Genomic DNA, 27,711 nt, shown 5'->3' with positions numbered 1-27,711 from the left:
TCCGGATAAGAGTGTCTGCTAAATGCCACAGAAGGTAAATACATAACTGGTAGATGGGTACAGCATTAACCCTTAGTGATGAAATAATCTGGTACTATAGGAAAACAGATCGTACAGTACTGAATAAGATATAACAAATTTCAGACCACCCATTGATGAAGGCTCAAAGGAGCTGAAATGCTTTGGTGGTCCATCACTGTGATTTTAACTCAATCGACCATTACAGAAAAGGCATTTCAGTGTAAAACAGTGCCTTGGAATATCTTTTTGGATACACGGCCACTTGAAGGAGAGTGGTGGGTACATATTCAGAAAAAAAAAAAACCAATAACATGTTTGCTAATGGGTGATGGAGAAGAGAGATTTTCATGTGTTTTCCACGGACTCTTAAAAGGAGTAATGCATTACCATTAGGAAATTATTCTCAGGATTATTACTGTATTATCATTCTCCACATGTAATCTTACTTTGGCGATGCTGTACAGAGGCCATTCCAATAAAGCATATTTATAATAAATGTGCAATCAGAGGCGGGAAAGAGAGAGTGAAAGTGAAAGAGGGGGAGGGGTGGATAGAGTAATACCTCAGGGGCCACGAAGTTGGCGGTGTAGCAGGGGGTCATCAGGAGGCCGTTCTCCGCCCGAAGCTGCTTGGCGAAGCCAAAGTCGCAGATTCTGATGGACTCCGGGTTCCCCGACTCGTCAACATACAGGATGTTACTGGGCTTCAGGTCCCTGTGGACCACCTGACCGAGAGAACAGCACTCTCATAAACTACAGCACATAACAGCAACTCCTTATTATTATCATTATATCATTACTGCAAAATGGCAGAATACAGTAATAGTACACTTTCAATGCGGAGCGAGAGTCAAAATGATTTTTTAAGATATTGGTACAGAACTCCAACCCAGACGATGATGTCACCTAAATCGCCTCCCCTGGATTCAGAACATTTAGTGGAGAATTAAGTTCAAAGGGAACGAAAATAAGACCCCCAACTTTCAATTTTTCTTAAGTATTATTATCATTGAGACTACAGAGAGAAATACAGAGGAAAGAAGAGAATGGACCATTACATAGTATTCTCCAATTCAAAATACACTACTGCCAATGTGTGGTTCAAAGAGAATGAACTCTCAGCCCCTGCATGTAAGATCGCAGTGACGGAGCACTCTCACCCCCTGCACATGCAGGTACTCCACGGTCTTTGCGATGGTGTGAAGGACCGCGCTGGCCTCCCTCTCGGAGAAGAACTTCTGCCGCAGGATCTTGTCCAGCAGCTCCCCGCCCTTCATCAGCTCCGTGACCAGGTACACGGAGCGCCCGTCGTCGTACACCTGGGCAACAGAGGGCGGCGAGGGGGAGCGGTCACAAAACACGGGTGTGGCGAGAAAAAAAAAAAAAACGACGGGTGCGGCTGCGGCCGGGACTCACGTCCTTCAGCGTGATGATGTTGGGGTGCTGCCCGTAACGCAGCAGGATCTCCACCTCCTCAGCCGGGTCCCTCTTGGCCTTGTTGATGATCTGAAAGCAAAGGGCGTGAAAGTAGATCAGCGTAGCTCGCGCTGGACGATCCTTCACAGGAGCGCGATTAGAGTCTGGTCTGCATTCACAGTGTGCATTTAGAGTCCAGTTGTGATTGTGCGTGTATTCAGAGGAAATAAAGCAGGGCTTCAAACAGGTTTGAGGCTCACCTTTGCAGCAAACTCCATATTGGTGCTCTTCTGCACGCAGCGCTTGCAGATGGAGTAGGAGCCGACGCCGATGTCCTCCTTAACGTCGTACACGTCACTGAACTGCACGGGAGCCCTGTGCAGCTGCTACGGGCAGAGAGAGAGAGGAGGTAACACGGGCGTACACACATATCCCTCATCTGTATAACCTGTGTGAGTGTGTGTGCTATACACGTGTGTGTGTGTGTGCGCGCGCATGTGTCCTTTCGCATATGCATGTTTGTGAATGCGTATGCTGGAGTTGTGGGTGCGTACTGAATACATGTGTATATGTGTTCTTCAGTGTGCGGGTGTTTGTGAGCGCACATGTTAATGGGTGCGCATATACATGTTTGTGTTTAAGTGCACACCTGTACAATGCTGTTGACGTTGGCGCTCTGCAGCGGCTGCTCACACTCCTCCTCTGAGGTGATGGCCACAAAGCTGAAGCCCCTGAACAGCTGGTGGGCGTTGGCACTGGGAGGCACGCCCGGCGAGTCTGGGAGCAGAAACACCATCAGCCAGAGACAGGCGATGACCCCTCCCCACCCCATCTTACTCCCTCTCCCTCTCCACAGGGTTAGTCAAGAGCTTCTGAAGGAATGGCTGATCTGAATGGTGTGATCTGATTTCTGTGCTGCTTTCGCAAGGTTTCGATAATTACAACATCGTCAGGGGAAGATGTTCTCACCTTTCGGCGTTTTCGCCGTGAATTCGGGGTCGAAGTAGAATGTGTCATCAGGTCTGCCAGATGCAGGTTTAAAGGGCGGGCTGAGTTCCCTTCTATATAATTTCTATAGGAAAGCACAGAAATGGTCACCTAGAGCACTATTCAGAACTCTCTGCACTGTTAGACAGTACTGAGCAAACACTCATCTCCGTGCCATCTCTCCTGCTAGTTCACACACTACAGACACTCATGTATGACCACAAGCATACACGCACATGCACAAGCACACATCCGCATGCACAAGCACATGCACGCACGCATACACACACACACACACACACACACGCGCGCGCACACACGCACGTGCACACACACACACACACACACACACGTGCAGACTTACGTTCCAGTCTATCGTAGAGTAGAACGGATGTCTTTTGATCTCCTCCACTCCATCAGGGCCAGCCCCTGTAAACACCAGGACCTCTTCATTCTCTCTACAAGTGACCTCTAACAGTGCATGCAGCACCACCTGCAGTCACTTTCACTATACATCAAAACACAAGCATCCATTCTATCCACTACATTCCTTATTCTACATAACTCTGCCAGCAATATCTCAAGGCCACTAAAGACTGAGGCCACAGACGCTGAGCTTGTTAACTTAATCAGGCAGACCCAGACTGGCAGTGGAGGTAACAGGCTTACCTATCCCTGCTGGTTGTGCTAACCTGCTTACCTAGTCTGTTGCCAGGGTTGCGCTTGAACAGGTTCCGTAGGAGACTCTGTGCTTCTCCACTCAGGAACTGAGGCATCCCAAGCTTGGCCCTACGAGGAGGACAAGGACAAGTGGTGAGACACTGACCTCACGGATTCCAAGAAAGGCAGTGTAATTGGACTAATTCTTTTTTTTCCCACGTCAGTTTATAATCCCCAAACTTAACTCACAAGTCATTGTTTTTGCCACTGCCGTTTTAAAGGTCACCCAATATTTTCCCTGTCCTTGACTAATCACTAGACATTGCTCTTGAACATTGTGGACTTAAGACTTCACGTGTGAACTGCCTGTAGTACTTTTAAGTATTAGAGTGTTTAAGTTATTAAACTGAACAATGGCCAGAGTTGGATCACATTCTCAGGTTTTAAAAAAAATCAGAGGTCAATCATTTTATGCCCAGACTGTTAAAACTCAGAAGCAGTATATTGACACTCTGTGTAAAGCTCAATGATTTGTTTAAATGTGGCCAGTGTTAAAGTCAGTAGGCTATACTGATTGCATGTGCAGGTAAACTCTAAATACTCACTTCAGGATCATGGTCATGGTCTCCTTTCGGTCTTTCCCTTGGAAAGGCAGTGTTCCTGTCAGCATCTCAAACTGTGAAAGAAACCACTTAAGTTGCTTGGACCATTAAAACATTTATGGACAGCAAGTTCCTTTTAATATGGCTTACTTAATAAAGCATAAAAAAAGGCATTTTACCAAAGAACATTTATAGGAAATTTGATTGAATGACATTCAGGTTACTCCAGGAGCCCTGCCCCTCTCACCATGAGCACGCCATAGGACCACCAATCAGCACTGTGGGTGTGGCCTCTGCGGTTCACAACCTCCGGTGCCATGTACTCCACTGTGCCACAGAAGGAATAGGCCTTGTTTTCATGATCGATGGCTTCCTTGCTCAGCCCAAAGTCTTAACACACAAAAAAAGCAAAGATTCAAGGTTATACTTAAAAACTCTAAACAACCACAAAACAAGCAAAAGAATTCAGGGGAGGGCTTAAACTAGGCTGTTAAAAACTCTAAACCAATGCCAAAGGTCGAGGTGATGCGCAATAAAGCAGTCATAATAAATGAGGTGACAAAGATAAGTTACATACAAACCACTTAAACACTGAGTGAAATGGTTTTAAAAACAAATCTGGGAACATTTTGCCCCGAAGCGAAGTGACCAACAATCAGAAACGATCCTGCTCAGACAAAGCATTTAAAATTTTTTTTCTAAAAATGTTCACTCTCTCCAGCTCTCTTGCAAGCTGTCCATCACACAGCCCCTCATCCCCAGACTGAATGATTGGAGAGGAGAGGCCGCGTTGTAATTAAAAATTCTGTTTAGGTTTACACAGGGACTAATGAAGCAAAAGCAGAACCCAGTGCATTCATGGTTGTTGAATGGCATTGCATCTTTTGAACAAATTATCGATTCCATGCGATAAAGAATACTAATTTTCTACACGTGTGTACCACTAAGCAGGTATACCTGTACCAATAAAGTAAATGCTTTAAAAATACTTCAGAGAGCATTTCAGGGCACCTGCTTGATGATAATGTATTTCAGGTGTCATCATGCTGATCTATGATTGAAGTTCTTAAACTGCTTTGAGTTGTCGCGCTACACTGTACAATAATATGAAATGTCACACCTGTCAGCTTGATATGGCCCTGTTCATCCAGAAGAATGCTGAAATGAGAAAAATTCACTTCATTACAAAGACATTTAGTCACCAGATTCAAAAAACCTCAGAGTACCCTATGAAGAGAGGAGACAAAGTAAACCACACTGCAGTGAAAACCTTGAGGAAAACGTTATTGAACTGAATCAGATAGAGTACATGGTTAAAACTTAGATCGGACAAGATTAGAAAAACGCTATTTTTCCAAGGGTGAACTTCATTTGTGTTGCTGCGTACATTAAAAAAAGCATCTTAGTGCAAGATTTGCAAGATTCATGTTCTCACACACACACACACACAAGCACATTAAGAACCAGCTGAAGGCCAACTGAAAATCCTTTTTTCTTTCCATTTATTTTTTTTCCCCCCAATTGTGATCGCCTCCAGGCCTGTCTACCTGACCTGCAGTGTGCCTGACATGTCTCTTTCCCTGCTCTTCTCTAATTGTGCTCTGTTTCTTTAAGACAGGTATGGCCTGATGAGTTCACAGGCTGCAGCTGGGTACAGGCCTTTATAATGGCCAAGGCTGTGGCTCCTGCTCTCTCCTCCAGGCAGGGCGCCCATTTTGTTTCTTTTTGTTTTTTACTAAACAACATCCCTACATATCCACATATCACACATGCAACACTCCACCCTCGTACTGATGGCCACACCTCACCCCGTTGTTATGGTTTTTTGATCATTTAAATAAAAATCTTGGTTATTTACTGTGTGGTCTCCCCTCTTTTGTTGTGACTCTTAACGAGTGGTCATAACACAATGCAGTAAAACATATTTCTGGTACAATTCCTTCCTTTTATTTAAATGAACTGCAGTTGGAGAGCTAGATTCTTTTTCTGATTAATTTTGAACATACTGACAAAAACACAGTTCCAATAACTTACACTAAACTGTTTAGCTGTCCCCTTTAGCAGTTGCTCTGATAATTTATTAGGTATGTCTGACATGCAATTCATTATTTGTCTGTTCTCAGCCATAAGAAGCTTCAAAGCACTCGGCCAGCACAGCCTGGAGATAAGACACACCGTGCAGGAACTGGGGAACTGGGGGGTTGGGGGTAGCCGTTTGAGGAGTGAATGTGCGTGTGTGTGTGACATACCCCTCCCCTCCCCTCCCCTCTCTTTCACTAGATAAAATATGCAGCTTTCTTTAGTGGGAAGTCAGTTTTAAGCAACTTGGAAAGAAGTTAGTTTGCCGCAGTTCGTTGGAAGTGTTGCATCTAGGTCTGGCGTTCTACATTTTATTGCTGGTTTCTGGAATATTCTGCTGTCTTTTGGTTTATGAATTTTGGTCTTGGCATATCCTTGGATTACTTTGGCATAAACATGCCGTGGTTTGGCATCTTCTTTCATTCATTTCTTGTAACTGTCCATCGCTGCAGCCTTTGTTAATTGTTTTAAGGTAGTTGAACCTCGTCTAGATTAGACGAGAATATTTGTAGTAACTTATTAAATTTCTTAATTTTCATCTGGTTGAGAGTTTTACATTTTGATAAAGGCTGATACAACAGTTGGCTCTGCCTATCAATGAATTTGCTAATTATTTGATAATTGATATCTTTGATAAAAGATTACCAAAGTAAATCAAATAAAATATATTTTACATGTTGGATAAGTGAGGTGTTTTAACTGCAGATGCACTTGTGTTTGGTATTCAGAGTGCCTTACGCCAAACGAGGGATTTAACGGTTAAAACTGCTGGGTTCGGAAGATTTTACATATTTCGCATAATCCTCACCTTGCTGACCGGTACGACAGAGATTCGGTGCTCTAGGGAATTTCAGCAGAAATCACCTGCTGACCTCTTCTACAGACAAATGCAGCGTGTCCAACAACGCCATCTTAAATGCGTATAAATGTGAATGTGTAGAGTGTATGTCCACTGAACACTGAATCACATAGATTCACGCATGTCATCAAGATTACTTTTATGCCATTTTAAGGGGATTTCATGCAGTGGTAGTGTACATGAAGTGAACTTTTTTTATGTGCAAATAATACGAAAAGAACTCCAATATAATGGTTTTCCTTGGATTTTTCCATGATTGTATATTCTATTTTTGGAATATAATGCGATATAATGCAGCAGCAATAGTAGTAGCAACTACAGTAAGTACAATAACTTCTCCAGTATAATGTCTCTATGGGTGATTGGGGTAATAGAAATACAGCAGAAATAGCTACTTCTCTGGTTTGAGGTCTCTGTAAATGATGCCCAAGCTGTGCAGGTGGTCCAGGGCCAGCGCCAGCTCTGCCAGGTAGAACTTCACGTCCTCCTCTGTGAACATCACCTAGGAAACGGGCAGAAATTAGCTCAAACCCAAAGGGTGTGCTGAACTGGTCATGCATATATATTCACACACAAACACATTTTGATCTTTTCACAGATAAACACGCCTTCTCTCCTTCATATGAAAGACTCCCTCTGCAATAGTCATACACATCCTCCCTTTCTTCCACACATGCATGCACACTTCAGCTCTCTGACCTGGATTCAATGGACCCTGGTCCTTAACTGCGACTCTTGAGTAAATTCAAGTGTTCATTCTTTTCTTCAAAAACAGCTCGCCAATTTCAGTGATCACCGAAGGTAAATCGCCAAACGCCATTTGTAAAGAACGCACGTTAACAGTCCAGTCAAAGTCAAGGACACAGGTTGATTGAATCCAAGCATCTCTCTCTCTTTGGATATGAACAAACACAAACGCACCTCTTTGGACAGGCGGGTGAAGAGGTCTCCTCCCCGCAGGAAGTCCAAGATCAGGTAGAGTTTCCCTTCAGTCTGGAAAGCTATAAAAGGGTGCATCGGGACAGCAAGAGCTCACAACGGATCATAAAAACAGCACCTGAACCATCCCTTTCAATACAAACCAGCCTTCCCACACACCCTTTTAAAACCTGTCTATCACCCAGCCGTGTTAAAGCATAAAGTGGAATTACTTTAAGGGAGTGTGAATATGTTGACCTTACAAGCTTTTGTCATTGTTATTGCTCGTGATAGTGTCTGTTAGCTTGGTTCGCTAAAAGGTCCAATTCAAAACTAAAGCCAGAGAACTACAAATGCGCATCACTTTCTCCAGCGTAGGTGTCAATGACAGTATTTAACCAAGTCAGCTTCACTGGAAGTCATGTATTGCGTTGTATCAAATCCAATGGGGACCAAATCCATGCTTTAGCCAGGTTGAGCTAAGGTTCAATAAAGCTTGGCCCAGTTTTGTCAGTGGAAAAGAAAAATTGCCAGTTGTTTAATTATAAGAACTCATGTCCACAAACAGGCTCACCCATTTCAGATAAGCAGTGAATATGGAAATGTGTGGGAACAGCTGCGTAGCCCAGTGTAATATAAGCCTGGTTTTACAATGGAATACTATTTTCATCTATTCTTCCGTTCCAAGGTCTCACCATAATGCAGCTTGACGATGAAAGGGTGATTGACCTCCACCAGGATATCACGCTCCATCTTGGTCCGAACCCGGTCTCGAACTGAAAGAAGAGGATGTGCGTACACACGCACACAAACATGTGTTTGACCGGGGGGGGGGGGTTCCTGTCTTCTCCTATCCTCCTTATGCTCGGTTTTTCCCCATCCCTCACCTTCCCTACCCCTCCCCTTCCCCTCGCCCCTCCCCCCCCCCCACCCCAACCTGGCATGGGGCTCACAGATGGCAGTAGATAACGTAGTAAATAAAAGATCAGAGAGGAGGACAAGTGGAATGTGGACGTGACCAGTTCTACAGGGATGCACTCCCCCGGCCTCAGATAAAATAAATCGCAGGCTGGCTCTGATCCCAGACACACGTGCACACACACGCACACATATGCACACATGCAGACTTGCACGCACACATACGCACACATGCATACATGCACGCTCACATACGCACACATGCACGCTCACATACCATACACATGTGCACACCCGCACAACCACACACACGCTCAAATGCATATGTGTACACACGCACGCTCACATACGCATGTGCACACACGCACAACCATACACACGCACAATCCCACACACACACACACAAACCATTACCTTTCAGTGTTGCCTTCTTCAGCACCTTCATAGCATAGAGCTGCCCAGCATCTGGTCCAGTCTTCTTCTTCACAAGGAACACCTGCAGGGGAGACAGAAAGGTGGATCAACAGTCCCCTAGGGTCACCAACACTCAGCTCAACTCCACCATCTACTGGCCCACTGAAGGACCAGACAAACACCTGTGTAACCCATTAAAGACTCATAGCTACATTTATTATCATGGTTAAAAACTAATGTCTTTAATAAGAACACTGCTCGGGTAAAGAAAACCTGAAAAACATAATCAAATTATTCACAGCTTGTCTTACAAGTGTCATCTAGAGCAGCTGTATACGTGAGATTAGGTGTTACTAAAATAAGCTTCTACACAATCTAAGGCGTTAACAAATACAGGGGATTCCATTACATTACTAACATCTTAAGGAACAGGGATTAAAAAGTAGATCTTCCTGTCCCCGTGTTGTGAAGTACTCTATGGGACATTGATGGCGGTAGAGGCCGTCTTGTGCATCTTGCGGTCCTAGTTAACAGGAGCCTTGGACCACCATGAAATTGAAATAAAAATGCTTCAGTGCAATAAAAGAGTGGAACAAATGAATCCACTTCTCTTCATTAGTTCCATTCTTCTGGTGAAGCCCCAGTGCTACAATATTTTCAGGTGGATGCTCCAAGGATAGATACCATTTTAAAATAAATTACTTTCAGAACGGTGTACTCAACTTTTAAAATGGGATAATCAACCAGCTACGCAGCACTTCATCCACTTCATTCAGCTTAAAGCTCGCCTCAGGTTTCAGAGCTTTCGGAAATAACTGAACAGAAGGGCAAACTTTGTTCCTCTTTCAAAACAGCTATTCGTGTGAATATTGATCGTGTGAATACACATACAAAGTAACCATGACAACATTTAGAGGAAAAAAGGAAGTGCAATCAAAAAGGAGCCAATGTAACCACTGGCTAGTCGTAAAGTAATAATATTTGGCAGCAACCAATACTGTATTTTATATTGCAGTGACTCCAACTATTTGACATCTGGCAATTATTCAGCACAAGAGAGGTAGACAAGGAGCAGATGCAAGACAGAGTTCAAGAATGCAATATTGACCTGATATTTATTTGATTTAAGCACAGAGACAGAGCAGTATGCTCTTTGTAGTTAGATTCAGTCAAATGTTTAAGGCTGAATCGGAAACCAGACCCTCACTGCTCGCGCTCACGTGACCCAGGGAGTCATGTGGTTCAGACATCACAGCAGGCACTAGCAGAGGAGGGGTTTAAGAGCAAAGGGTTACAGGGAGTCAAGCTTGGATACTTAAAAACTCCAGCCCCACCCATTTTTCTGCGGTTTGGTTTGTATCCACACACAGGGATTAACATTTTACAAATATTTATCATTGGCAGAGAAAGCTTCAATCTATGCACATCCCTTGTTCAATTATGTAATCTGCCTGTTCACACACCCAATGTGCTGCCACATAAAACATTGCTATTGCTAAATATGTAACATAGCAGCAGGTTCATCACTAGCTGCGTGATTAACGTGTTAAGGAAAGAGAAGTTAATTAGCTAGTTAGCTATTGTAACTGGAAAGGTCCATGGCTAACAAACAGATATATAGCTAAAATACAACCAAATACAATATCTACAGCAGCTAGGCAGTGAGGTAATACTGCTCAGTAGGACTATATTCCCAATTCCTGATTAGGTAACTCATGAGGGGATCAGTCACCTATAATTTTTCACTTCCCAGTATTCCTATTGGCTGTTTTTCCGTGACAGTGTCTCTGTAAAAAGCACTGTACAAATAAATAATTTATAATTGACTAATAATTGATCATTTTAAGACGGCCTACGTGTCCAATTTGCCTCATCAGTGGCAGTACACATACAGTACTCCCCAATCTCCATGCATTTGCATGCTCTCTTGTTCACACTGCCCTGTTACAGTAATCTCATGCATCATTGCAATGTAAATCCATGACAGAAGAGTGTGTGAAACAAATGACCAAGCTTAGATTTAACAGCCAAACATAAAAGCAGTGAATTTCCCTTTTTCACTGTAACTGACAACCTTCATTTTTCTTATTCGGTTTCTCTACACATTTGTAGGCAAGTCCTTCAGCTAATAAATGTATAAACTTACCAATTTTATTACTAGATTTATTATACTAAGACACGTTATAAATAAGACACATTACAAATGGCATGAAATGATTTATCCAGGGGACAAACAGCATATTTTCAACATTTTTTCAGTTACATAAAGGAAAATTCAGAATGCTTCATTTAAAATGCATAGGAAGTGTAGCATAACTGTCAAATGTGCTTGTGGGCTTGATTCCAAGGTCATGCCCTCCCTAGAGCAAGGAATTGCCTTAGTAAAATATCCAGATGTATAAATGAATTGTATGTAAAAATTTTTAAAATAAAAAATCAATTTCCCCCCCCCCCAAAGTGATCAGTGTAAGCCACTCTGGATAACAGTGTCTGCTGCATGCTGAAATGTAATGTAAATATAATACGCAGTCAGATAGGCCTAAATGCAGATTAAACACAAGCAATCTATCCAAGACAGCCTTTTAATGTGTAATATAATACTCCTTGAAGGAGCTGTCCATTATGCAGTTGTCCATGACAGGTAGGCATGGATAATGGCACTTAACTGAGCAGCAACAGTCTACACTCCAGCCCTAGAACACAAGCCCTACACACCAGCCCTATAACATTATGTTGCAGTATTTACATTGTTCTCCCAAGGTGGCCTGCACTGCATGTCTGATAAACATCACGTGCTTAACTAAGATAAGAAAGCAGTGGTATTCCCAGGCATTTTCCCATGAGCAAAGTTAGGTTAAGGCTTCATTGCTCATGGAACACCTATCTGGGAAGGCAGGGCAATGTCCAATTCAACTGTGAATGGGTCCTTGTGCAATAATGTTCTGGCAAGTAATGCTACATTGTTCACGACATGAGCTTGTTGTTACTGAGCTTTTTTCTGTCAAGAAACGGACGGAACAGAATAGAGAATCTTCACGAACGTCGAACGGCCGTCACTGACAGCTAAAATATCACAGACCTGAAATCTCATGCTGGAGATACGACATTCACACATCGAGCTCCAAAAATATACTCAGCTCCAAAAATATCACACGATTCATTGTGCTGGCTTTCAGGGGTCTAGACTGACAAATTAGTAAAAATCTATAGGGAAGTTACCAGGTAACTATTAACCACCATTACACTACGTATCTACCTCATACAGTCGATACTTACACACACACTCAGAGACAAAAAATGACGTGTACATGGTACGAAGACCCTCGATTAAACAGAAACAGGCCTCTGTACCCCAACCCCAGGCCTAGACACCTCACCCCAGTATCCAATGTTAGACTCACCTTTCCAAATGAGCCCTGTCCCAGGACCTTGCGGATATCAAACTGCTCCTGTTCAGCCTTCTCAGACCCTTCCTTTACATGGTGCGTGATGCTGATCTCTTTCACTGAGCCTTCATCCTGAGGAAGACGAGAAAGAGACGGTCAGGGTCCCACACAGGGAGACTCAAGAGTCGTGGGTCCAGTAAAAACACGCAGTCTGGATCCTTTCTAGAGACGAACACGATCGGAACACAGCAGCCCTCCGATCAGAGATAAAGCCTAGAAGACATCGTCGAATCACAGCGCACACACAGGCGTGAGGACATACGGACATTACACGCTAAGCCTGGACGAGCAGTCCAGTAGGCTCAACAACAGCAGGACTGAAAAGCAGGGCAGGAGCGCGTGAGCAAGCCAGCGACCGTAGGAGGACGGAAAGAGAGAGAGAGAAACAGAGAGCCAAGCGCCGCCGGTCCCCGCCGCCCCCAGCCCCGCGGCACCCACGCACGTGGCAGGAAGCGTCCGCGCTCTCCCACTTGGGCCTGGGCCTGGCCCAGGCGGAGGGGGACCCGTCCCCCATGTCGCCCGGCTCGGGGGCCTCCGGTCAGGCTGTGCGCGCGGGGCTGCGGGGCCCGGCGCAGCCTCCCATGCCGCGGTGTCGGCGGATCCGCTGCCGAAAGCGACTGCGCTCCGCTGCCCGCGGTCAGGGGGAGGGAGCCCCGTGACTGACAGCTTCCACACGGTTGCCATGCCGCTCCCCTCGTGTTCTTCCCATTCGCATCGCGGAGTGGGAGTGGAAGAGGGTGAGTAAAGACACAGCTCTCTCTCTCTTACTCACACTCTCTCTCTCTTTCTCTCTCTCTGTGAGTGTGTGTGTATTTCTCTCTTTTTCCCTTTCCCTCTCTGTCTAGCTCCTTCCAAAACACTGCTTTAGTAAAATCCCTTCCCTTGGGATGTTAAAGTCGAACAGGCAGTGAAAGACATGAAAAGACGAAAATACTCACACTCTCACTCTCTATCTCACTCACACACAAACACACACACATCAATAAAACGTCAATTGGTATTTTGATTCTGCTGTAACTCCTATCAAAGGCATCCATGCAAGGCTGGTAAATCTGATGAAATCTGCATTTTCTCCTGTGCCTCTGACTCACAGGACAGAAGAGAAAGGAGGGGCGACAGGGAGGAGGGGGAAGAGAGGAGCCCGAGAGAAGGGCCATTTCTCACTCAGGCTTCATCATCGTTCCTCCTAAGGTTTACGCCTCAGTGTCTAACATCTGCCATGGAGGGCTCAGCTCATGTCATTCCCATAGGAATCTTAAATATGGCGTTCCACATTTGCTCTCTCAAACTGCCCGGGCCAGTGCTCCAGAGACTTGGACAGACTGGTGTAGCTGGCACAGGTAAACTGCAGAAGTGCAAGAACACGGCTGTCTGCGCCCTCCCAAATTCACCACACAGGTTGTGTGAGCGTGACTGGCTATTCCAAATTAGGGTGAAAAGGGCATTAAAAATAGTGTTCTGCCAGCATTGCACCCACATAGCCAGTTTTAATTTACACATGCACACGCATAAAACTCATTTCAAATACAACCTGTGCATGCCCCAGTACCTTCACCAGCACACACGGCCACAAAACTACAGCAGTAAAACTGCCGGAATAAAAGGACTGAAACAGTTTAACGAGGGCAAGAAATCAATTCTGCAAAAGTAGCCGTTGCTGTGACTGTTGCTATGGTGGCCCCAGGAAGACAAAAGTCACGGCCAAAGCCTTCGTTTCTAAGAATCTCTGCGTCTGTCACAAATAATAGGATAGGGATGTCTAGACTGGGGGATTGATAGTTAATCCATACGACTTTACAGACAGGTGCAGACACCTGGAAAGACAGGTCAGGGTACCGTTCACAAAACTGCAGCCATCTCAATGTTACAGTCAAGAGCATAAGCCTTGCAGGAAACACACATCTGGGTTCATCAAGTTTTACATACACTGCACCCAAAGGGCAAGAAATTCATTTAGACAAGCCCACAGTACTACACACATAAATATAATGGATGAGGGGGGCTTACACAATGCTAAGCAACATGTGTCAATCTATCTCTGACCAGACTAAACTTTTCAGCTACCTTAAGCTCTACTCTAAACCTTGGTTTAAATGAACCAGAATGATAAGAACCTCCCTCTCCTGTACTGTAATTGCAGATTCATCAAAATAATTAAGGGGTTTGCAGATCCACCTTGCAATTTTCTAAGTTCTCCCCCAAACATGACGAGACCATCTAAACTCAGAGGAGCAGAAAGGCACGTGGGTCCATACAAGTTATACGACCAATCAACAGTCAGTCCTCTGCAAACTCCTTTCCTTCCATATACTTGACCTCTCTCTCCCTCTGCACCCCCATTCTTTTTTAGTCTCATTCTCTCCCTCTCACCAACCATTTCCCATAAAGAATTTGGTGTGGACATCGGAGTAACCGATCTTCCAAATTCGCTGTAGGCCCGATTGGGAGCAGTGGTATCACTGGACTGAAGATCATTTAAGGTCTAATTACTCTATTCTGTGCTTCTGTGCTTGACAACATGTTTTTTATTGGCATTGTTATGAAACAACCATGAATAGCAATATAAACTGACTCAACTTCTTAAAATTAGCACCTTTTCCTAATATTACCCATCTACTAGATCGGATTGACTGGCATAAACATTGTGTACGATTCAGCATATTACCAAAACCAATTTCCAATAATGTCCTCATATCTAGAAGGCCAAAAGATTACTTTTCCTCTGTGCTCTGTGGCTGGGGTAATTTCCTCCAGATCCAGGCCACATTCAGGTCACGTGCACAAGCATCAGCGTGTGTGTGTGTGTGTGTGTGTGCGCCTGTGTACGTGCGTGTTAGAGTTGTGTTCACTGCAGAGGAGTGGTGGAAATGCGTACGGTTTGCACTTTTATGGTTTGTTGAAGCAGTGGAGAAAAGCTGACTGGGCCTCTCAGTCTGAGTGATAAATGCACTGGCCTCGGAACAATCTCACTCACTGACAGACAAAATGCTTAATGAGCTTTAGGACCACACTGATCCCATTGTCTTGCCTGCCTCATTACTGCGATTGGGTCTGTGATCTGCGATACACAAGTAAGGCCCTTCTCTTTTACTCTCCCTTTCCTCCTCTCTCTCTCTCTCTTTAAATCTGGAGTTTAGAGCCAAATGAACCATGAAAATAGCTCCACTCTGCCAGGTCTATTATGACACAGAGTAATTACTGATCACAGGCAGATAGGTCTGTCTCCCACTATACGACTGTATCAAAACTAGACCAAACTGATCCGCAGATATTTTTTTTGATGGGACTTGCGGCAGTGTGTGTGTGTGTGTGTGTGTGTGTGTTCGTTCAAAGTGACTGCATGCCTGGGGCTCAGCTCTCTGAGAACCTCTGTCTCGTTCAGAAGAATTTCGATTTGGAGAGAAAAACTGCTTTGATCGAGCTGGGGTAGAGCCATTACAACAGCTGGTTAAAAACTGCTGAATTCAGCGTTCATCCCCAGACACAACATCATTGTCACCAAGGAACAGTCTAATACCACTATTCTGAAGAGGAAGTTTCACATTGCCCCTGATCAATATCGGGTCTGGCACCTACTGAAGTATAAAGATATTGACCTGGATTCGATCAACAGTAGTTCCAGAAAGTTCTCACTCACAAATAACCACAAGCGTAACTTCTTTCTTCACAAACAAAAAGATTAATAACCTTGCCGTACTGTGTCAAAAGTTAATTTCAAGTGTCAGTTATGGCGGCAGTGTAGTAAAATGGTTAGGCAAGAGGGCTTATATGGTTGTGGCCTTGATTCCCATCTGGGGCACCCTTGAGTAAGGTACTTAACCTGAATGGCTTCAGTAAATATCCAGCTGTAAAATTGACTGTATGTATGTAAGGAGTGTGAGCTGTGTAAGTCGCTCTGGGCATGAGTGTCTGCCAAATGCTTAAAACGTAAACTCTTGATTAATCTAGGCCATAGATTTAGAAGATGGCAGACTTTCCATAAACTACCTGGAGATTAACATGTTTCGATGGATAAGCCAGAATATCTGGAAGTCATGAAGGAAAGACCCAAATAGGGTCAGTACCATCTCCAACCTAATTTCTGTTTTACGTGACAAATCCCAAGTGTTGAAAATTACCACAATGACTGCCCAGCTGGATAGTTTACGAAGCTGACCCAGCAGGCATACAGCAATGCAGGTCTAACAGGGATTTCTGCTGTTCTGTAGAAATTTAAGACCGCAGTGATGACAGCATGACCTGTCCGTGTTTTCCGAGAATATCTGCACAGAAGGAAGGCACAGCAAAGTCTCCCTTCACTTTGCTATGAGGTGACTGGGCACCGGGCCACACCTGCACACTAAAAAGACAAATGGGGCTTAAATTCAAACCCCTGATCCATGCCAACTTGCCCTACCCCCTCTGCCCTGCTGCCCCCTCTCCAGGTCAGACTGATCCTCAGTTAATCCTCGGAAGGTTGGACAGGAAGCACCTAACATCACCATGACAACAAGGCCCGATGACATGGGGACTGGTCAGAATAGCCCTGATCTACCCGCAAATGACAAAAAAGCAAAAAATTACAATTTTATGCAATAACTGTGTTAAGATAACATTCTGGATTAGTCAATAGACACACAGCGCTTCAGCCAGGGACCAACACTAAACTAAAATCTACAGTGATTTCCCTTCACAGACATACCTGCCGGCATTACAGAAACACACGTTCATTTGCATTTTAAAACAAAGCAAATAGATTCTGCCCACAAGCACTGAGCCTGCTGCTCTTCCTCTTTCTTTCCATCTCTCCAGACATGTTGGCATATGAGTTTGGTTTGCTGCTCCCCGTCCATAATCCTTCATTCACACTGCCCTAGACTCTCGGTGAAGCAAGAGGTGTGAATGTCACCTCCCCCTATCCCTGTGACAGCACTATGAACCTACATCACAAAAAAATGACAGAATGGAGATTTAAAAATATCCCTTAATTAACTTCAAAACATCAGAACGTGTCTCAGATTTTACTTGAGATCTTGGTGGCAGTTGATCCAATATCAACACTCATCAGAACCTGAATTGTTTGGAAATCAGGCTTATGAAGAAGATGGCTATCCAGGTCCTTGGAGACAAAAGGGGAAAAGGCGAATAAAGCAAGGGAGCCAGACTACTGCTCAGAGCTCTCAGCAGAGCACAACACAGACCAAAATAGACCAAAGCGCAGCCAAATCTGAAATGAGTGCAGAAAATACAACAGTAAGCTAGCAGACAAGATTTTTTTTCCCCAGTCCTTTTGTTCCTACTTAGCAATCTAGATAGGTGGCTCACCTAGGGCTTTACAGAAACTTGATGACAGCTAGCCAGTTAACCACGCTAAAAGAGCAGGGTAACTCTTAAGGTGCAGTTATAAGAAATTGGTTTTAAACAGTATTCAGAAATGCAGTCACCATTATTTTTCCCAATTGAGAGTGGATCATCTTGCTAGATAATTAAAGTAACAGATAGGTATTTTGCTTCTTTAACAGATAATGGGCAGAGATTTTTGGCCGGGGTCAAGCGTGACGTCAGGAGCCAGAGTTTTCAGCGGGGCAGCAAGTTACAAGTTGCCTGTGAATGTGATGCAAGTCTCGCACATGCCCCAGGCACTAATAACAGCCTGACGGGCGTGTCAGCTGTAACACTTGTACAGTCAAGCTCAAAGCCGCCAGTGAAAGGATACGGCAACTTCAGTTCGGCTAACTGAAGAGGCCGCTGGATTGAGGAGGGAGTGTTGGCCAGAGATTTCATTCGCACATGCACGCGCTCCACTTCCACATTTGCAAACTCACATTCTTCTCCCACACCTGTACCAGGCACTCGCGCTCACACTCGTCTCAGTTCTCATAGGCTGGCAAAGCCACAACCGGAGCTGAAAACTGACCACTCCTCGGTGAAGCAATATCGCTATTTTGGAACAGAGCCTGTCCTGTGGGTTATATCTTCTAAGACTTGTGTGCTGACTAGTGTTCTTTCTACAGAGTTAATTTACCACCTCACCTCATTCTTAAAGTAGTGCAAGACTGGCTGTAACAATGGAAATCAACATAATTAAAAACGCAGAACAACCATTTACAGCAAATTTAATTTAAATGTGTAGCATCAAAGTGCTAACCCATTTGCAGCACTACATCAGTCATCAGTTAATTTCCATTTAATAACAGAGTGCAAGCTAAAAAAACTTCAAGACCGCCTGCTGCAACATCTAACCGCGCCAATTTGCCACCCTGTGCGCCACGTCTGTTCAGGGGTTTTTTGGTACCCCCAGGCCTGAAAAAAATTCTCAGTCAACTACTGATATTTCAGGAATGAACTTTTAGGTGGAGGAATGAATTTTATGTTGGATGAATGTGAAGAAATGTCATAAAATAAATGTTTGTCTGCATTACTTTAATTAAAATGATATACACACACGCTACATGGCCAAAAGTATGTGGACACCCAAACATCACACCCAGGCTTTACACTATATTTTAGAACACTGCGGACATTCGCTTCCATTCAGCCACAAGAGCATTAGTGAGGTTGGGCACTGATGTTGGGTAATAAGGCATGGCTCTCAGTCAGCGTTCCAATTCATCCCAAAGGTGTTTGATGGAGTTGAGGTCAGGGCTCTGAGCAGGCGAGTCAAGTTCTTCCACACCAAACTCGGCAAGCCATTTCTTTGTGGGCCTCACTTATTGCATGGGGGCACTGTCATGCTGAAACAGGAAAGGGCCTTCCCCAAACTGTTGCCACAAAATTGGAAGCACTCAGTTCTCTATAATGTAATTGTATGCAGTAGCATTAAGATTTCGAAGGGGCATAGCACAAACCATTTAAAAAAAGCCCCAGACTATTATTCCTTCTCCACCAAACTTTACAGTTGGCAACTATGCATTCAGGCAGGTAGCGTTCTCCTGGCATTTGCCAAACCTATATTTGTCCGTCAGACTGGCAGATAGTGAAGCATGATTCATCACTCTAGAGAATGCAGTTCCACGGCTCCAGAGTCCAATGGCAGTGTGCTTTACACCACTCCAGCCAACTCTTGGCTGCTCAGCCATGGAAACCCATTCCATGAAGCTCCTGACCAACAGTTCTTGTGCTGACGTTGCTTCCAGAGGCAGTCTGGAACCTGGTAGTGAGGGTTGCAACTGAAGATGGACTATTTTTACGTGCTTCAGCACTCGGCGGTCCCGTTCTGTGAGCTTGGGTGGCCTACTGCTTCACGGCTGAGCTGTTGTTGCTCCTAGACATTTCTACTTCACAATTATAGCACTTACAGTTGAACAGGGCAGCTCTAGCAGGGCAGACATTTTATGAACTGACTTGTTGGAAAGGTGGAACCCGGGCTCTTCAGTACAACCCACTCTATTGCCAATGTTTCTCTATGGAGATTACATGGCTGTATGCGTGATTTTATGAAGGCCTTAGCAATGGGTGTAGCTGAAGTAGTCGAACCCACTAGAAGGGGTGTCCACATAAAACAAATACAAATATAAACACAAAATAGGTCATTATTCGGTGTCAAATGTTTAGCTGTAAATTGTGGCAGAAACAGAGACATCTATCAGCGGAAAAGGGAAAGAGTGCAAACTTGCTCGATGGAGGCAATCTCAAACTTGCCTCCAAGGAGCTAGCCCTCTTTTTATACGTACTTTATCATAAAGTATGCAGAGCGTGCAATCATAGTGTCCTAAAAAACAATTTCCCATCATGAATGCAGCACTCCTAAATATAGTGTTGCTACTGACAATTAGTGGTAGTGAGTGAGAGGCCTCTTTCAATGCAACAAGAAGCAGACCTGTAGTTTTTTGGTTTTTTTTCTCCTCCAAATACCATATGTCATTCAACATTTTTTATTTAGGGCAGACACATTTTAGATCAATTAAAGTAGTAAGATCAACATATCTTACTTGCAATGTGAGTGTGTGACAGTAGATAATGCAGGCCAAAATGTGAGTGGGTGCGTACTCTCAGCATACTTTGCTGGGAGATAAGCTGATTCTGTAGCCTGTTTGGCGACTTGTACTGGCTTAGAAAACAGTGATATATATACACATACATATTATGGTTTTCTGACCATTTGTGATGAATGTAGGAGTGGACACTAAGCCTGTTCATGTGAGCAAACATTCACACTGATTTCATCAGGACACTCCAATTTACCATAAGAACCGGTCTATGTGGTGTCTGGTAAATATGAGAAAGAAACTCCCATACAGGGAAAATCAGAAACACGTGCATATCATTAGTGCGGATTCAACACAAAGTTTGATGCAAGCTGCCCCTGGCTGGTAGCATAGTCCATTACAGATTTACCTTTATGATAGCAACAGTGCCCAAGCACTATTAACAATCACATCTGGCTACAAGGCTACCGCCTGTGCGTGTATTCGGTGGTTATTTGGCCAGCTGGGTAAGCTCGGTCTCATGCGGTGACTGGCTGGAGGATCGGAGAAAATGTGCGCTTAAATCTTGGGATTTATTGGCTTTTCAAAATCTTATACGACATTGTTCTGGAGTACAATTTCTGGGTCCGTATACCTTCGGATAGCAGCAAATAGTACTGCCTTGGTTAGGCACATACCTAGGCAGAACTGCTGCAAGAGAAAAGATGGCTTGCCTCCAGATACATATGAGGGAGAGATATATAGAAAGAACTTACGCCGCACACTGGTGTTTCATCTTCACCCATGGACTCCTCCAAGACCTGCAGAAAAAGACAGCACAGAACACCTTGTCAGGTATTGACATTACTCAGGTATTTAAAAGTCATAAGTAAAATGACAAAAATTTAAATCAGATATCCCATTAGCCCATACAGCTACAGTAGGACAACTGTATGTAAAGCCTTTATATGTTTTTTTAGCGTCCTTTAGATATTGACCTAAAATTAAAGGGTGAGAAACAGCAGACTTCATTTTTATTTATTCAGTTTTTTTTGTAAATTTGAAAGTATTAATTCTTAGTTGTGCAACACATTGCTTTTACTTTGGTACAAAACCATAATCTATCATTTTAGATTAAAACTGTAATTAATCAAAACCAATAATCACTGCCATGATGGGTCCTTCATTACAACCAAAATTGGTAGGCCCAATTCTTTGTAAAAATATCCATTGTAAAAAAGACCCATTGGTTACCTCACCCAGAATCGTATGAGACGAAACAGTAATGCATGTGTCAGCTTTCTATGCCACATAAAAATACAATACTTTACAATAAAGAACCAATGGTAACCAGAGTTTAGGGTTACTTTAAAGGTTTTAATGACTCAACACATTTCTGTGTTTTATGCCACATATTATCTTTCTTTCATGATAGGTGGATCAACAAATAAAACTGGTTGGGTGAAGATTCTAACAAATGACCCACAGTAACTTTCAGCATAGAGAGGACTCGCACAAATCACTGTATTTTTAAAATACACAACTGCACTATGCAGAAACTCACAACCATAAGTAATCACTGCACACTTACTTCAGAGACACAAATATACAAATCACAACATTTAAGACATACATTAGTATACCAAAATGGAGCTGGCATTGGTTTGTCATTTCAAAATGCGTAACACCTTAATAACCAAGACCCAGGCTATATTCACCAGAATCTCCAGACAACTTTAAAAGTGACATTATCCAGAGGAATGGCAGTGAGAAAGGAAAATTCTGCACAGACATGCAAGGTACCACAAAAGTGTTACTGCTGGACTGCTGCAATGCCAACAGTAGTCCAAACATCTCACTGAATTTTCTTCTTTTTTTTTTTTTTGGCCAAAGCCTAGATAAGCACAAAGAAGTACCCTCTTTACTACTATATACAGCCTTTATTGTATGCATTGTTTACAGTTATATACAAGCAAATAATGTTGATACCTAATATTCCAAAAATGTTTCAGCTGGCTGGCCTCAGCCTGACCTCAACCTAAATTAAACAACCAGAGTGGTCGTTTCCACAATATCAACCTCTGAGGTTTTTCTACCAGCAGACTGTCTTCATTTTAAAGAGGTTTGATACTTTTCAATTTGGCAACGACTGATCGAACAGTACAAGTACAACATTTTAAAGTTCAAATAATCTGAACTGTGGGGCGCTGTAGTTTTTGTGCACACACACTTTCTCACTGGAGCTAATGACATGTGTGGTGATTTTGGACAATGGTGCACTCCAGTCAGAAAGCAGCATTGCGGGGACTTCGACAGCACATACAACAAAGGGACTGCCACAATAAGCATATTCAGAGTGAAGTCTGAACGGCCTGCTGCCTATTGATTTTTTCCTTGAGCAAGAAAAGGTCAGGACTGACGTGGGTCTGCATTTCAGGAGGACTTGGAAAATGAGTTATAAGCCACATGATTTAATGATGTGTGTCATCTTGGAACTCAACCACGGTGTGCGTGTTCAAGCATGATGAAAGTGTTCCAACTGTGTGTGTGTGTGTGTGTAAACTCAGTTTAACAATATATAAAGACCTTCTGCAAGGATGTTCTGGCATTTTCACAATACGTTTGCTTGAAATTATTTAGGCTATGACCTGGAATACACACACCCAACTTACTGTGCCCTTGTGCTATGTATGTGTTGTTGGTTCATTCATTGCATTACATTCATTTGGCAGACGCTTTTATCCAAAGCGACGTACAAAAAAAACGTCAATTCATCAATTAATCAAATTTAAAAATGCAAATGTTCTGTGTCTATCTGTTGAAGATGCAACTCAAATTAGCTCCAGTGAAAAAGCTTTGGATAAAAGCGCTAGGCCTATATAAATGCAGTCCATTTACCATTTACCATTTACAAATAACGATTCACTAGTGATGAGGAGATGGCAGATACAAAGGGAAATTGTGGTGATGACTCCTCCATACTTCAGTTCCCCTTCTAAGTGGTTCATTTTCAAGTGAATGTGTTTGAATGGGTTTGCCTCCATACTGCACAAAGTTTTGTGGAGCAGTATCGCGAACATAGCAAGTTCACATTCGAATAGTGCAAGACCACCGCTCAACAGTAGTCTGTTTGATCATTTCAATTTGCAGCATGGAACAATTGCACGACTACGAGAGGTGTCTTCCAATGAACTGAATCGCAGTTGCATTCAAACTAAGCAATCAAACAAACTAGGCATTTATTCAATTCTTATTTTAATTATTACAAATTTGCAAATCTCAAAACATTTGAAAACCCCTTAAAGGGACAGTTGCCCCAAAAAAGCAATGAAGTTATGCTTACTTACCCAGAGTACTATCTATCCATCTAGATAGTTTTGCTGATACAACAGACCTCAATGGGTCCATGCTTTTGTGGCACTCAATGCAGTGAAAATTTATAATCGAAAACAGAAACATCTCTTTCTAAATATAAGACCACGGTTACTCACAAACATCCACAGAGCTTAATTTGCGCAGGTTTTCATCGAGAACTACTACCAAAGTACGCCATCAGTGTATATCCACACTAAGTCTCATCTAAGCACGCCAATATTCTGGGGTGCAGTGTCAACATTGTTAAAACAAGTGTTACAGCCTACATATTTTTGTAGGCCAATCCAGAAGTTTATTCCGCTATAAGTTACCTTGGCAAATTTCAAATGCTTTTTACCCCATAGGGTTTTCGATTTATGCTGAAATTAAGCTCTGTGGTTAACTTAAGCTTAAGATTGGTTCACGTACATTGAAACTACAAAAGTTGTCTCGTGCAGGTGGGCTAGTATGAAATTTAAGTGGTGGTGACGTGACATTGGTGGAATGCGACCGTTTGTTGTAGTTTCAATATACAGAAGAAATTTGCTAGCAGCCTGCATTTTCAAAGCACATAGCCTAACGGCTTTGAAATTCACGACTGAGATACGAATGGGTGTAATTTATGTTGTAGAACAAAATGTGAAACTTGCTTAGGCTTATGTTACCTACAGACCTTATATTTGGCATAAATGTAAAACCCTTTTGGGAAAAAAGCACTGGAAATCTGCCGATGGAAGCAATGGTTCAAAAATGTTAACTCACTTCTGGGTTTTAGGACTACAAACTGTAACACTCTATACTGGTGTGCTTTGGTTGAGACTTTGCCGATATACACAGTTGGAAAACTTCAGTAGAAGTAGTAGTTTTTAATGAAACTGCAAAAATTAAGCAGTTCATGAGTGACCATGGCATTATATTTGCAAAGATAACTTTGCTGTTAAGTTTTTTTTCACGTAAATTTTCGCCGCATTGAGTGCCACAAAAGCATGGCCCTGTTAAGGTCCATTGTATCTAGAAAATTCATCAAAAAAACTAAACTATCTGGGTAGACAGATGGTACTCTAGGTAAGTGAAAATATACCTTAATTTCCTCTTTGGGTGAACCGACCCTTTAAGGCCCTTTCACATTTGTGCATGCTCAGACACCGACAGAATCTTGTTCTTCATCTTGTAAAATAAAAGTCCTCGTGTTTCTATCACATGGCATTAATATTCATTCACTTAAAGCACACCCTTATCACAAGCATCATACATAACAGTGCTTTTAATAGGGCTGGGTGTACAATAAACAAGTTCAGAAATTCGAGCCAACTGCCTTCTGTTGTGCAAGTAATAAAGTGTAAAATTAAGTCTGAGAAATCTGGGTTCATCCTGGTTAAAAGATACGTGCTTGCAGCCCTGGGGATATTCGAGTCTCTGTTGAACTACAGCTCTCAACATGAAAATATCGCTCAGAATTACAAAACTGTAAAAGTTACTAAAATTCATCTCACTGCATTATTCATGTGAAAAAGGGGACTTTTTTTTTGTTGCATTTTACCAGTAGCACAATACTATTAGAGAAATGAAAAGAGAAAGCAGAATGCAGTACTGCAATCCTCCAGCAGCTATGTAATATGGTCTTAATATGTAAATTGATTTCCTTTGATTTCTACATCTAAAATGTAGCAGGGAGTCTAGAGAGCTGTACTTCCTGTCAAAGATTCATGTGCAACAGAATTTGTTTCCTGATCCAGCCCCCTGGTACTCAGATTATCCGCATTCTGAGCACTAAAACTTTTTTGTGATGACTTCTTTGGCAGATTCGACTCCTATGGACCTGCTGGGGTCAGCTAGTCAGACATCAATTGTCATACAACCTAATGAGCAACAGTCATAGGAGGCACTAACAGAGAGCAGATCAAGAATGCTAAATAATCAAGAATAAGTTAATGTGCATCAATACACCAGTTTTCATTCAAAGTTGTTGAGTCAGATTTTCCTTCATATACAAGTGCAAGACGGGTCTAATTTTAAAGTGTGTAGAATCGCATTTAGCCTGTAAAACTTTTAAAATAGCTCAAAAAGTAACAATAGGAATGCCACTATATCTGCGTCATGGGGAATCCCGAGAATTACTTTTTTTTTATCCTGAAAAAAGTTTTCCCTTTTTGACTTTGTTCTTTGTCGAGTGTCTGCAGCAAGGTTGGTCTGCAGAGAAACAATAAGGGCCCTTATGACAGTGAGTAAATTCCCACTGTATAAAAACAGATTTGGCCAAACAATATAGAATCTTTAAAACATTTTGAAATAATACTACAAGTGAACCACCCAAATTACATCAAAACAGCCATGGGTTTAAATGAATTTGAACTTAGTGGTTACTGTTATTTCATCTCTCCGCTCTTTGTTCTCTTTTGTTCCAAGCAGTGACCTACTACTGTCATAGTTTTGACAGCTTCCTTCCACAATCCCCTCCCCCAAGCTAGCTGCCCCATCGCAACTTCGAGTGGCGGGTGCCATTCCTGACTAGTACAATGCACACACATATAGAGCAGCGTTTCATAACCGACCCAACCCTACTGTATAAAGTGGCACGCTTGTAAATCAAATATGATTTTCCTGGTGCAAGAAAATGTGCATTCAGGAGACAAAACAAAATAAGGAGTTACCCTACAGAACTCGTTCGCGTTGTCACAGCCTACTGAATCATCTGTGATTCAGATTCACAATTTTCCATAATTCAAAAGGCTGTCTCTAACGCTGACTAAGACTATATCTTCGGCGAGAAGCTCAGACTATTCACAAACTCACCATAAGGACACATGGTATCATGTAAGGATATCCTGTCCGCATAGAGACCGAGCATATACTCAATATGTTAAGGGAATACCTTCATAATACATATGTGCTAAAGTTATATTTGTTTGTTTCTTGTGTCTTACTCATTAAAATGTGGTAAGCTTGTTGGCGGTGTATAGCTAAATCAAGTAGCCTACAGCATGATGCGACAAGCAGTTCTAGCTAGCTACCCAAATACATTTCTAAATCAAGTTAGCAGAAGCATTGATGATAATTTAAGCTAACACAGTAACCTATAGTTCAATGTCATTAATTTCTTAGCAAAAGACATCCGACTTCTTAAAATGTCAGACGTCATTTTTTTTTTTTTTTTGGTCATGAAACAGCACCGCTTCCTCGTAGTATTCTCTCTAACTATCGCTTTACTTTCAGGGAAATATCGTTAGCCATTGTCAGCAGTTTCATACGAGCTAAATACATAATTAATATTCCCTCTCCACTGCAAGAAATATATTCACTGTCTCTGATAGGCAACTTTTTGATTAGCTTGTGCCAAAAAGACGCTATGAACGTGCAGTGTCATTATATGTGTCTATTGTCACAACTTAACTGTACCAAGAAAGATGGTTTTAAATAAATAGACTAGCACTTGGTCCCACGTCGACCCGCATTGTAGCTACCGCGAGCTACAGATAATGGTCTGCCAGAATTTACCTCGCTCTCCGCATTCCCCAAGGCCATCTTCTGCCAGGGGTCCGCCAGCTGTGCCAGCGGCATCTTGGCTTACGGATTTGTCCTAAAATCTCCTGATGAACTTAGCTAGCTTGCTAGCAAGCAAGCTAACTGGCTGCATACGACACGTCGTTTCCGATACGGGTATAATACTGTGCAAATGTTAATCCTTAAAAGTGGGCGACCGCTTCCCCGCGAAATAAGTCCGGTTTTGTTTCAATACCGTAGTCAAAATACTTTCCCTCCTCTTTAGCCCCCCCTCCCTTCAATGTAACTTTGTTCACTCGCCTCCCTTTTAACTCGCTATCGCAGTCACCCACTTCCGTTTCCCTCAATATGGCGCCTTCGTGGCTCGGGTTTACCTGTCTGTCAGAGGCTGGGTTCTGCATCGCTTTTGCGTCATGGGCCGAGGGAGGAGCTTGGCATCTAAAGATCAAAGGCAGGTAAGAATTTCACTGTGCCTACGACAGGAGCACAGGAAGGTCTCCGTACCCGATTGACCTTATCAGCAGATGAATGAAATCTAGATGAAGCAGAAAATGATGGAGATTTCACCCCCCCCCTCCCCCCTCCCACCTCCAGAATGGCAGCATTGTGGAATGTACTGTATGTAGTAACAGCAGTCTACCTAATACAGTA

General features: G+C 43.0%; 1 protein-coding gene across 3 annotated transcripts in view; it reads right to left on the bottom strand.

Moving 5' to 3' along the window:
- The window catches only part of LOC135263112 (ribosomal protein S6 kinase alpha-3), a 32,301-nt gene extending 4,901 nt beyond the window's left edge, over positions 1-27,400 (bottom strand). Inside the window, exons 1-18 of one of the 3 annotated variants that reach the window (XM_064350744.1) lie at positions 27,055-27,400; positions 20,982-21,026; positions 12,275-12,391; positions 8,874-8,955; positions 8,237-8,317; positions 7,545-7,624; positions 7,019-7,125; positions 4,806-4,843; positions 3,933-4,075; positions 3,689-3,759; positions 3,124-3,212; positions 2,788-2,852; positions 2,406-2,508; positions 2,086-2,213; positions 1,697-1,822; positions 1,437-1,526; positions 1,181-1,339; positions 584-745 (exon numbers count right to left, since the gene is read on the bottom strand). In XM_064350744.1, coding sequence (XP_064206814.1) covers positions 584-745; positions 1,181-1,339; positions 1,437-1,526; positions 1,697-1,822; positions 2,086-2,213; positions 2,406-2,508; positions 2,788-2,852; positions 3,124-3,212; positions 3,689-3,759; positions 3,933-4,075; positions 4,806-4,843; positions 7,019-7,125; positions 7,545-7,624; positions 8,237-8,317; positions 8,874-8,955; positions 12,275-12,391; positions 20,982-21,026; positions 27,055-27,117 — 1,749 coding nt within the window. In that variant the 5' untranslated portion in view covers positions 27,118-27,400. Of the gene's footprint in view, positions 1-583; positions 746-1,180; positions 1,340-1,436; positions 1,527-1,696; positions 1,823-2,085; positions 2,214-2,405; positions 2,509-2,787; positions 2,853-3,123; positions 3,213-3,688; positions 3,760-3,932; positions 4,076-4,805; positions 4,844-7,018; positions 7,126-7,544; positions 7,625-8,236; positions 8,318-8,873; positions 8,956-12,274; positions 12,392-12,761; positions 12,925-20,981; positions 21,027-27,054 lie in introns of those variants that run through there. The other 2 variants (XM_064350745.1, XM_064350746.1) reach the window with 2 other exon arrangements.
- Between the last annotated feature and the right edge of the window lie 311 nt (positions 27,401-27,711).

The sequence above is a fragment of the Anguilla rostrata genome, chromosome 9 (assembly GCF_018555375.3).
Source record: "Anguilla rostrata isolate EN2019 chromosome 9, ASM1855537v3, whole genome shotgun sequence".
In the NCBI taxonomy this organism is placed as follows: domain Eukaryota; kingdom Metazoa; phylum Chordata; class Actinopteri; order Anguilliformes; family Anguillidae; genus Anguilla; species Anguilla rostrata.
The sequence above is the reverse complement of the archived record's forward strand: the minus strand, read 5'-3'. Positions and strand labels throughout refer to the sequence as shown.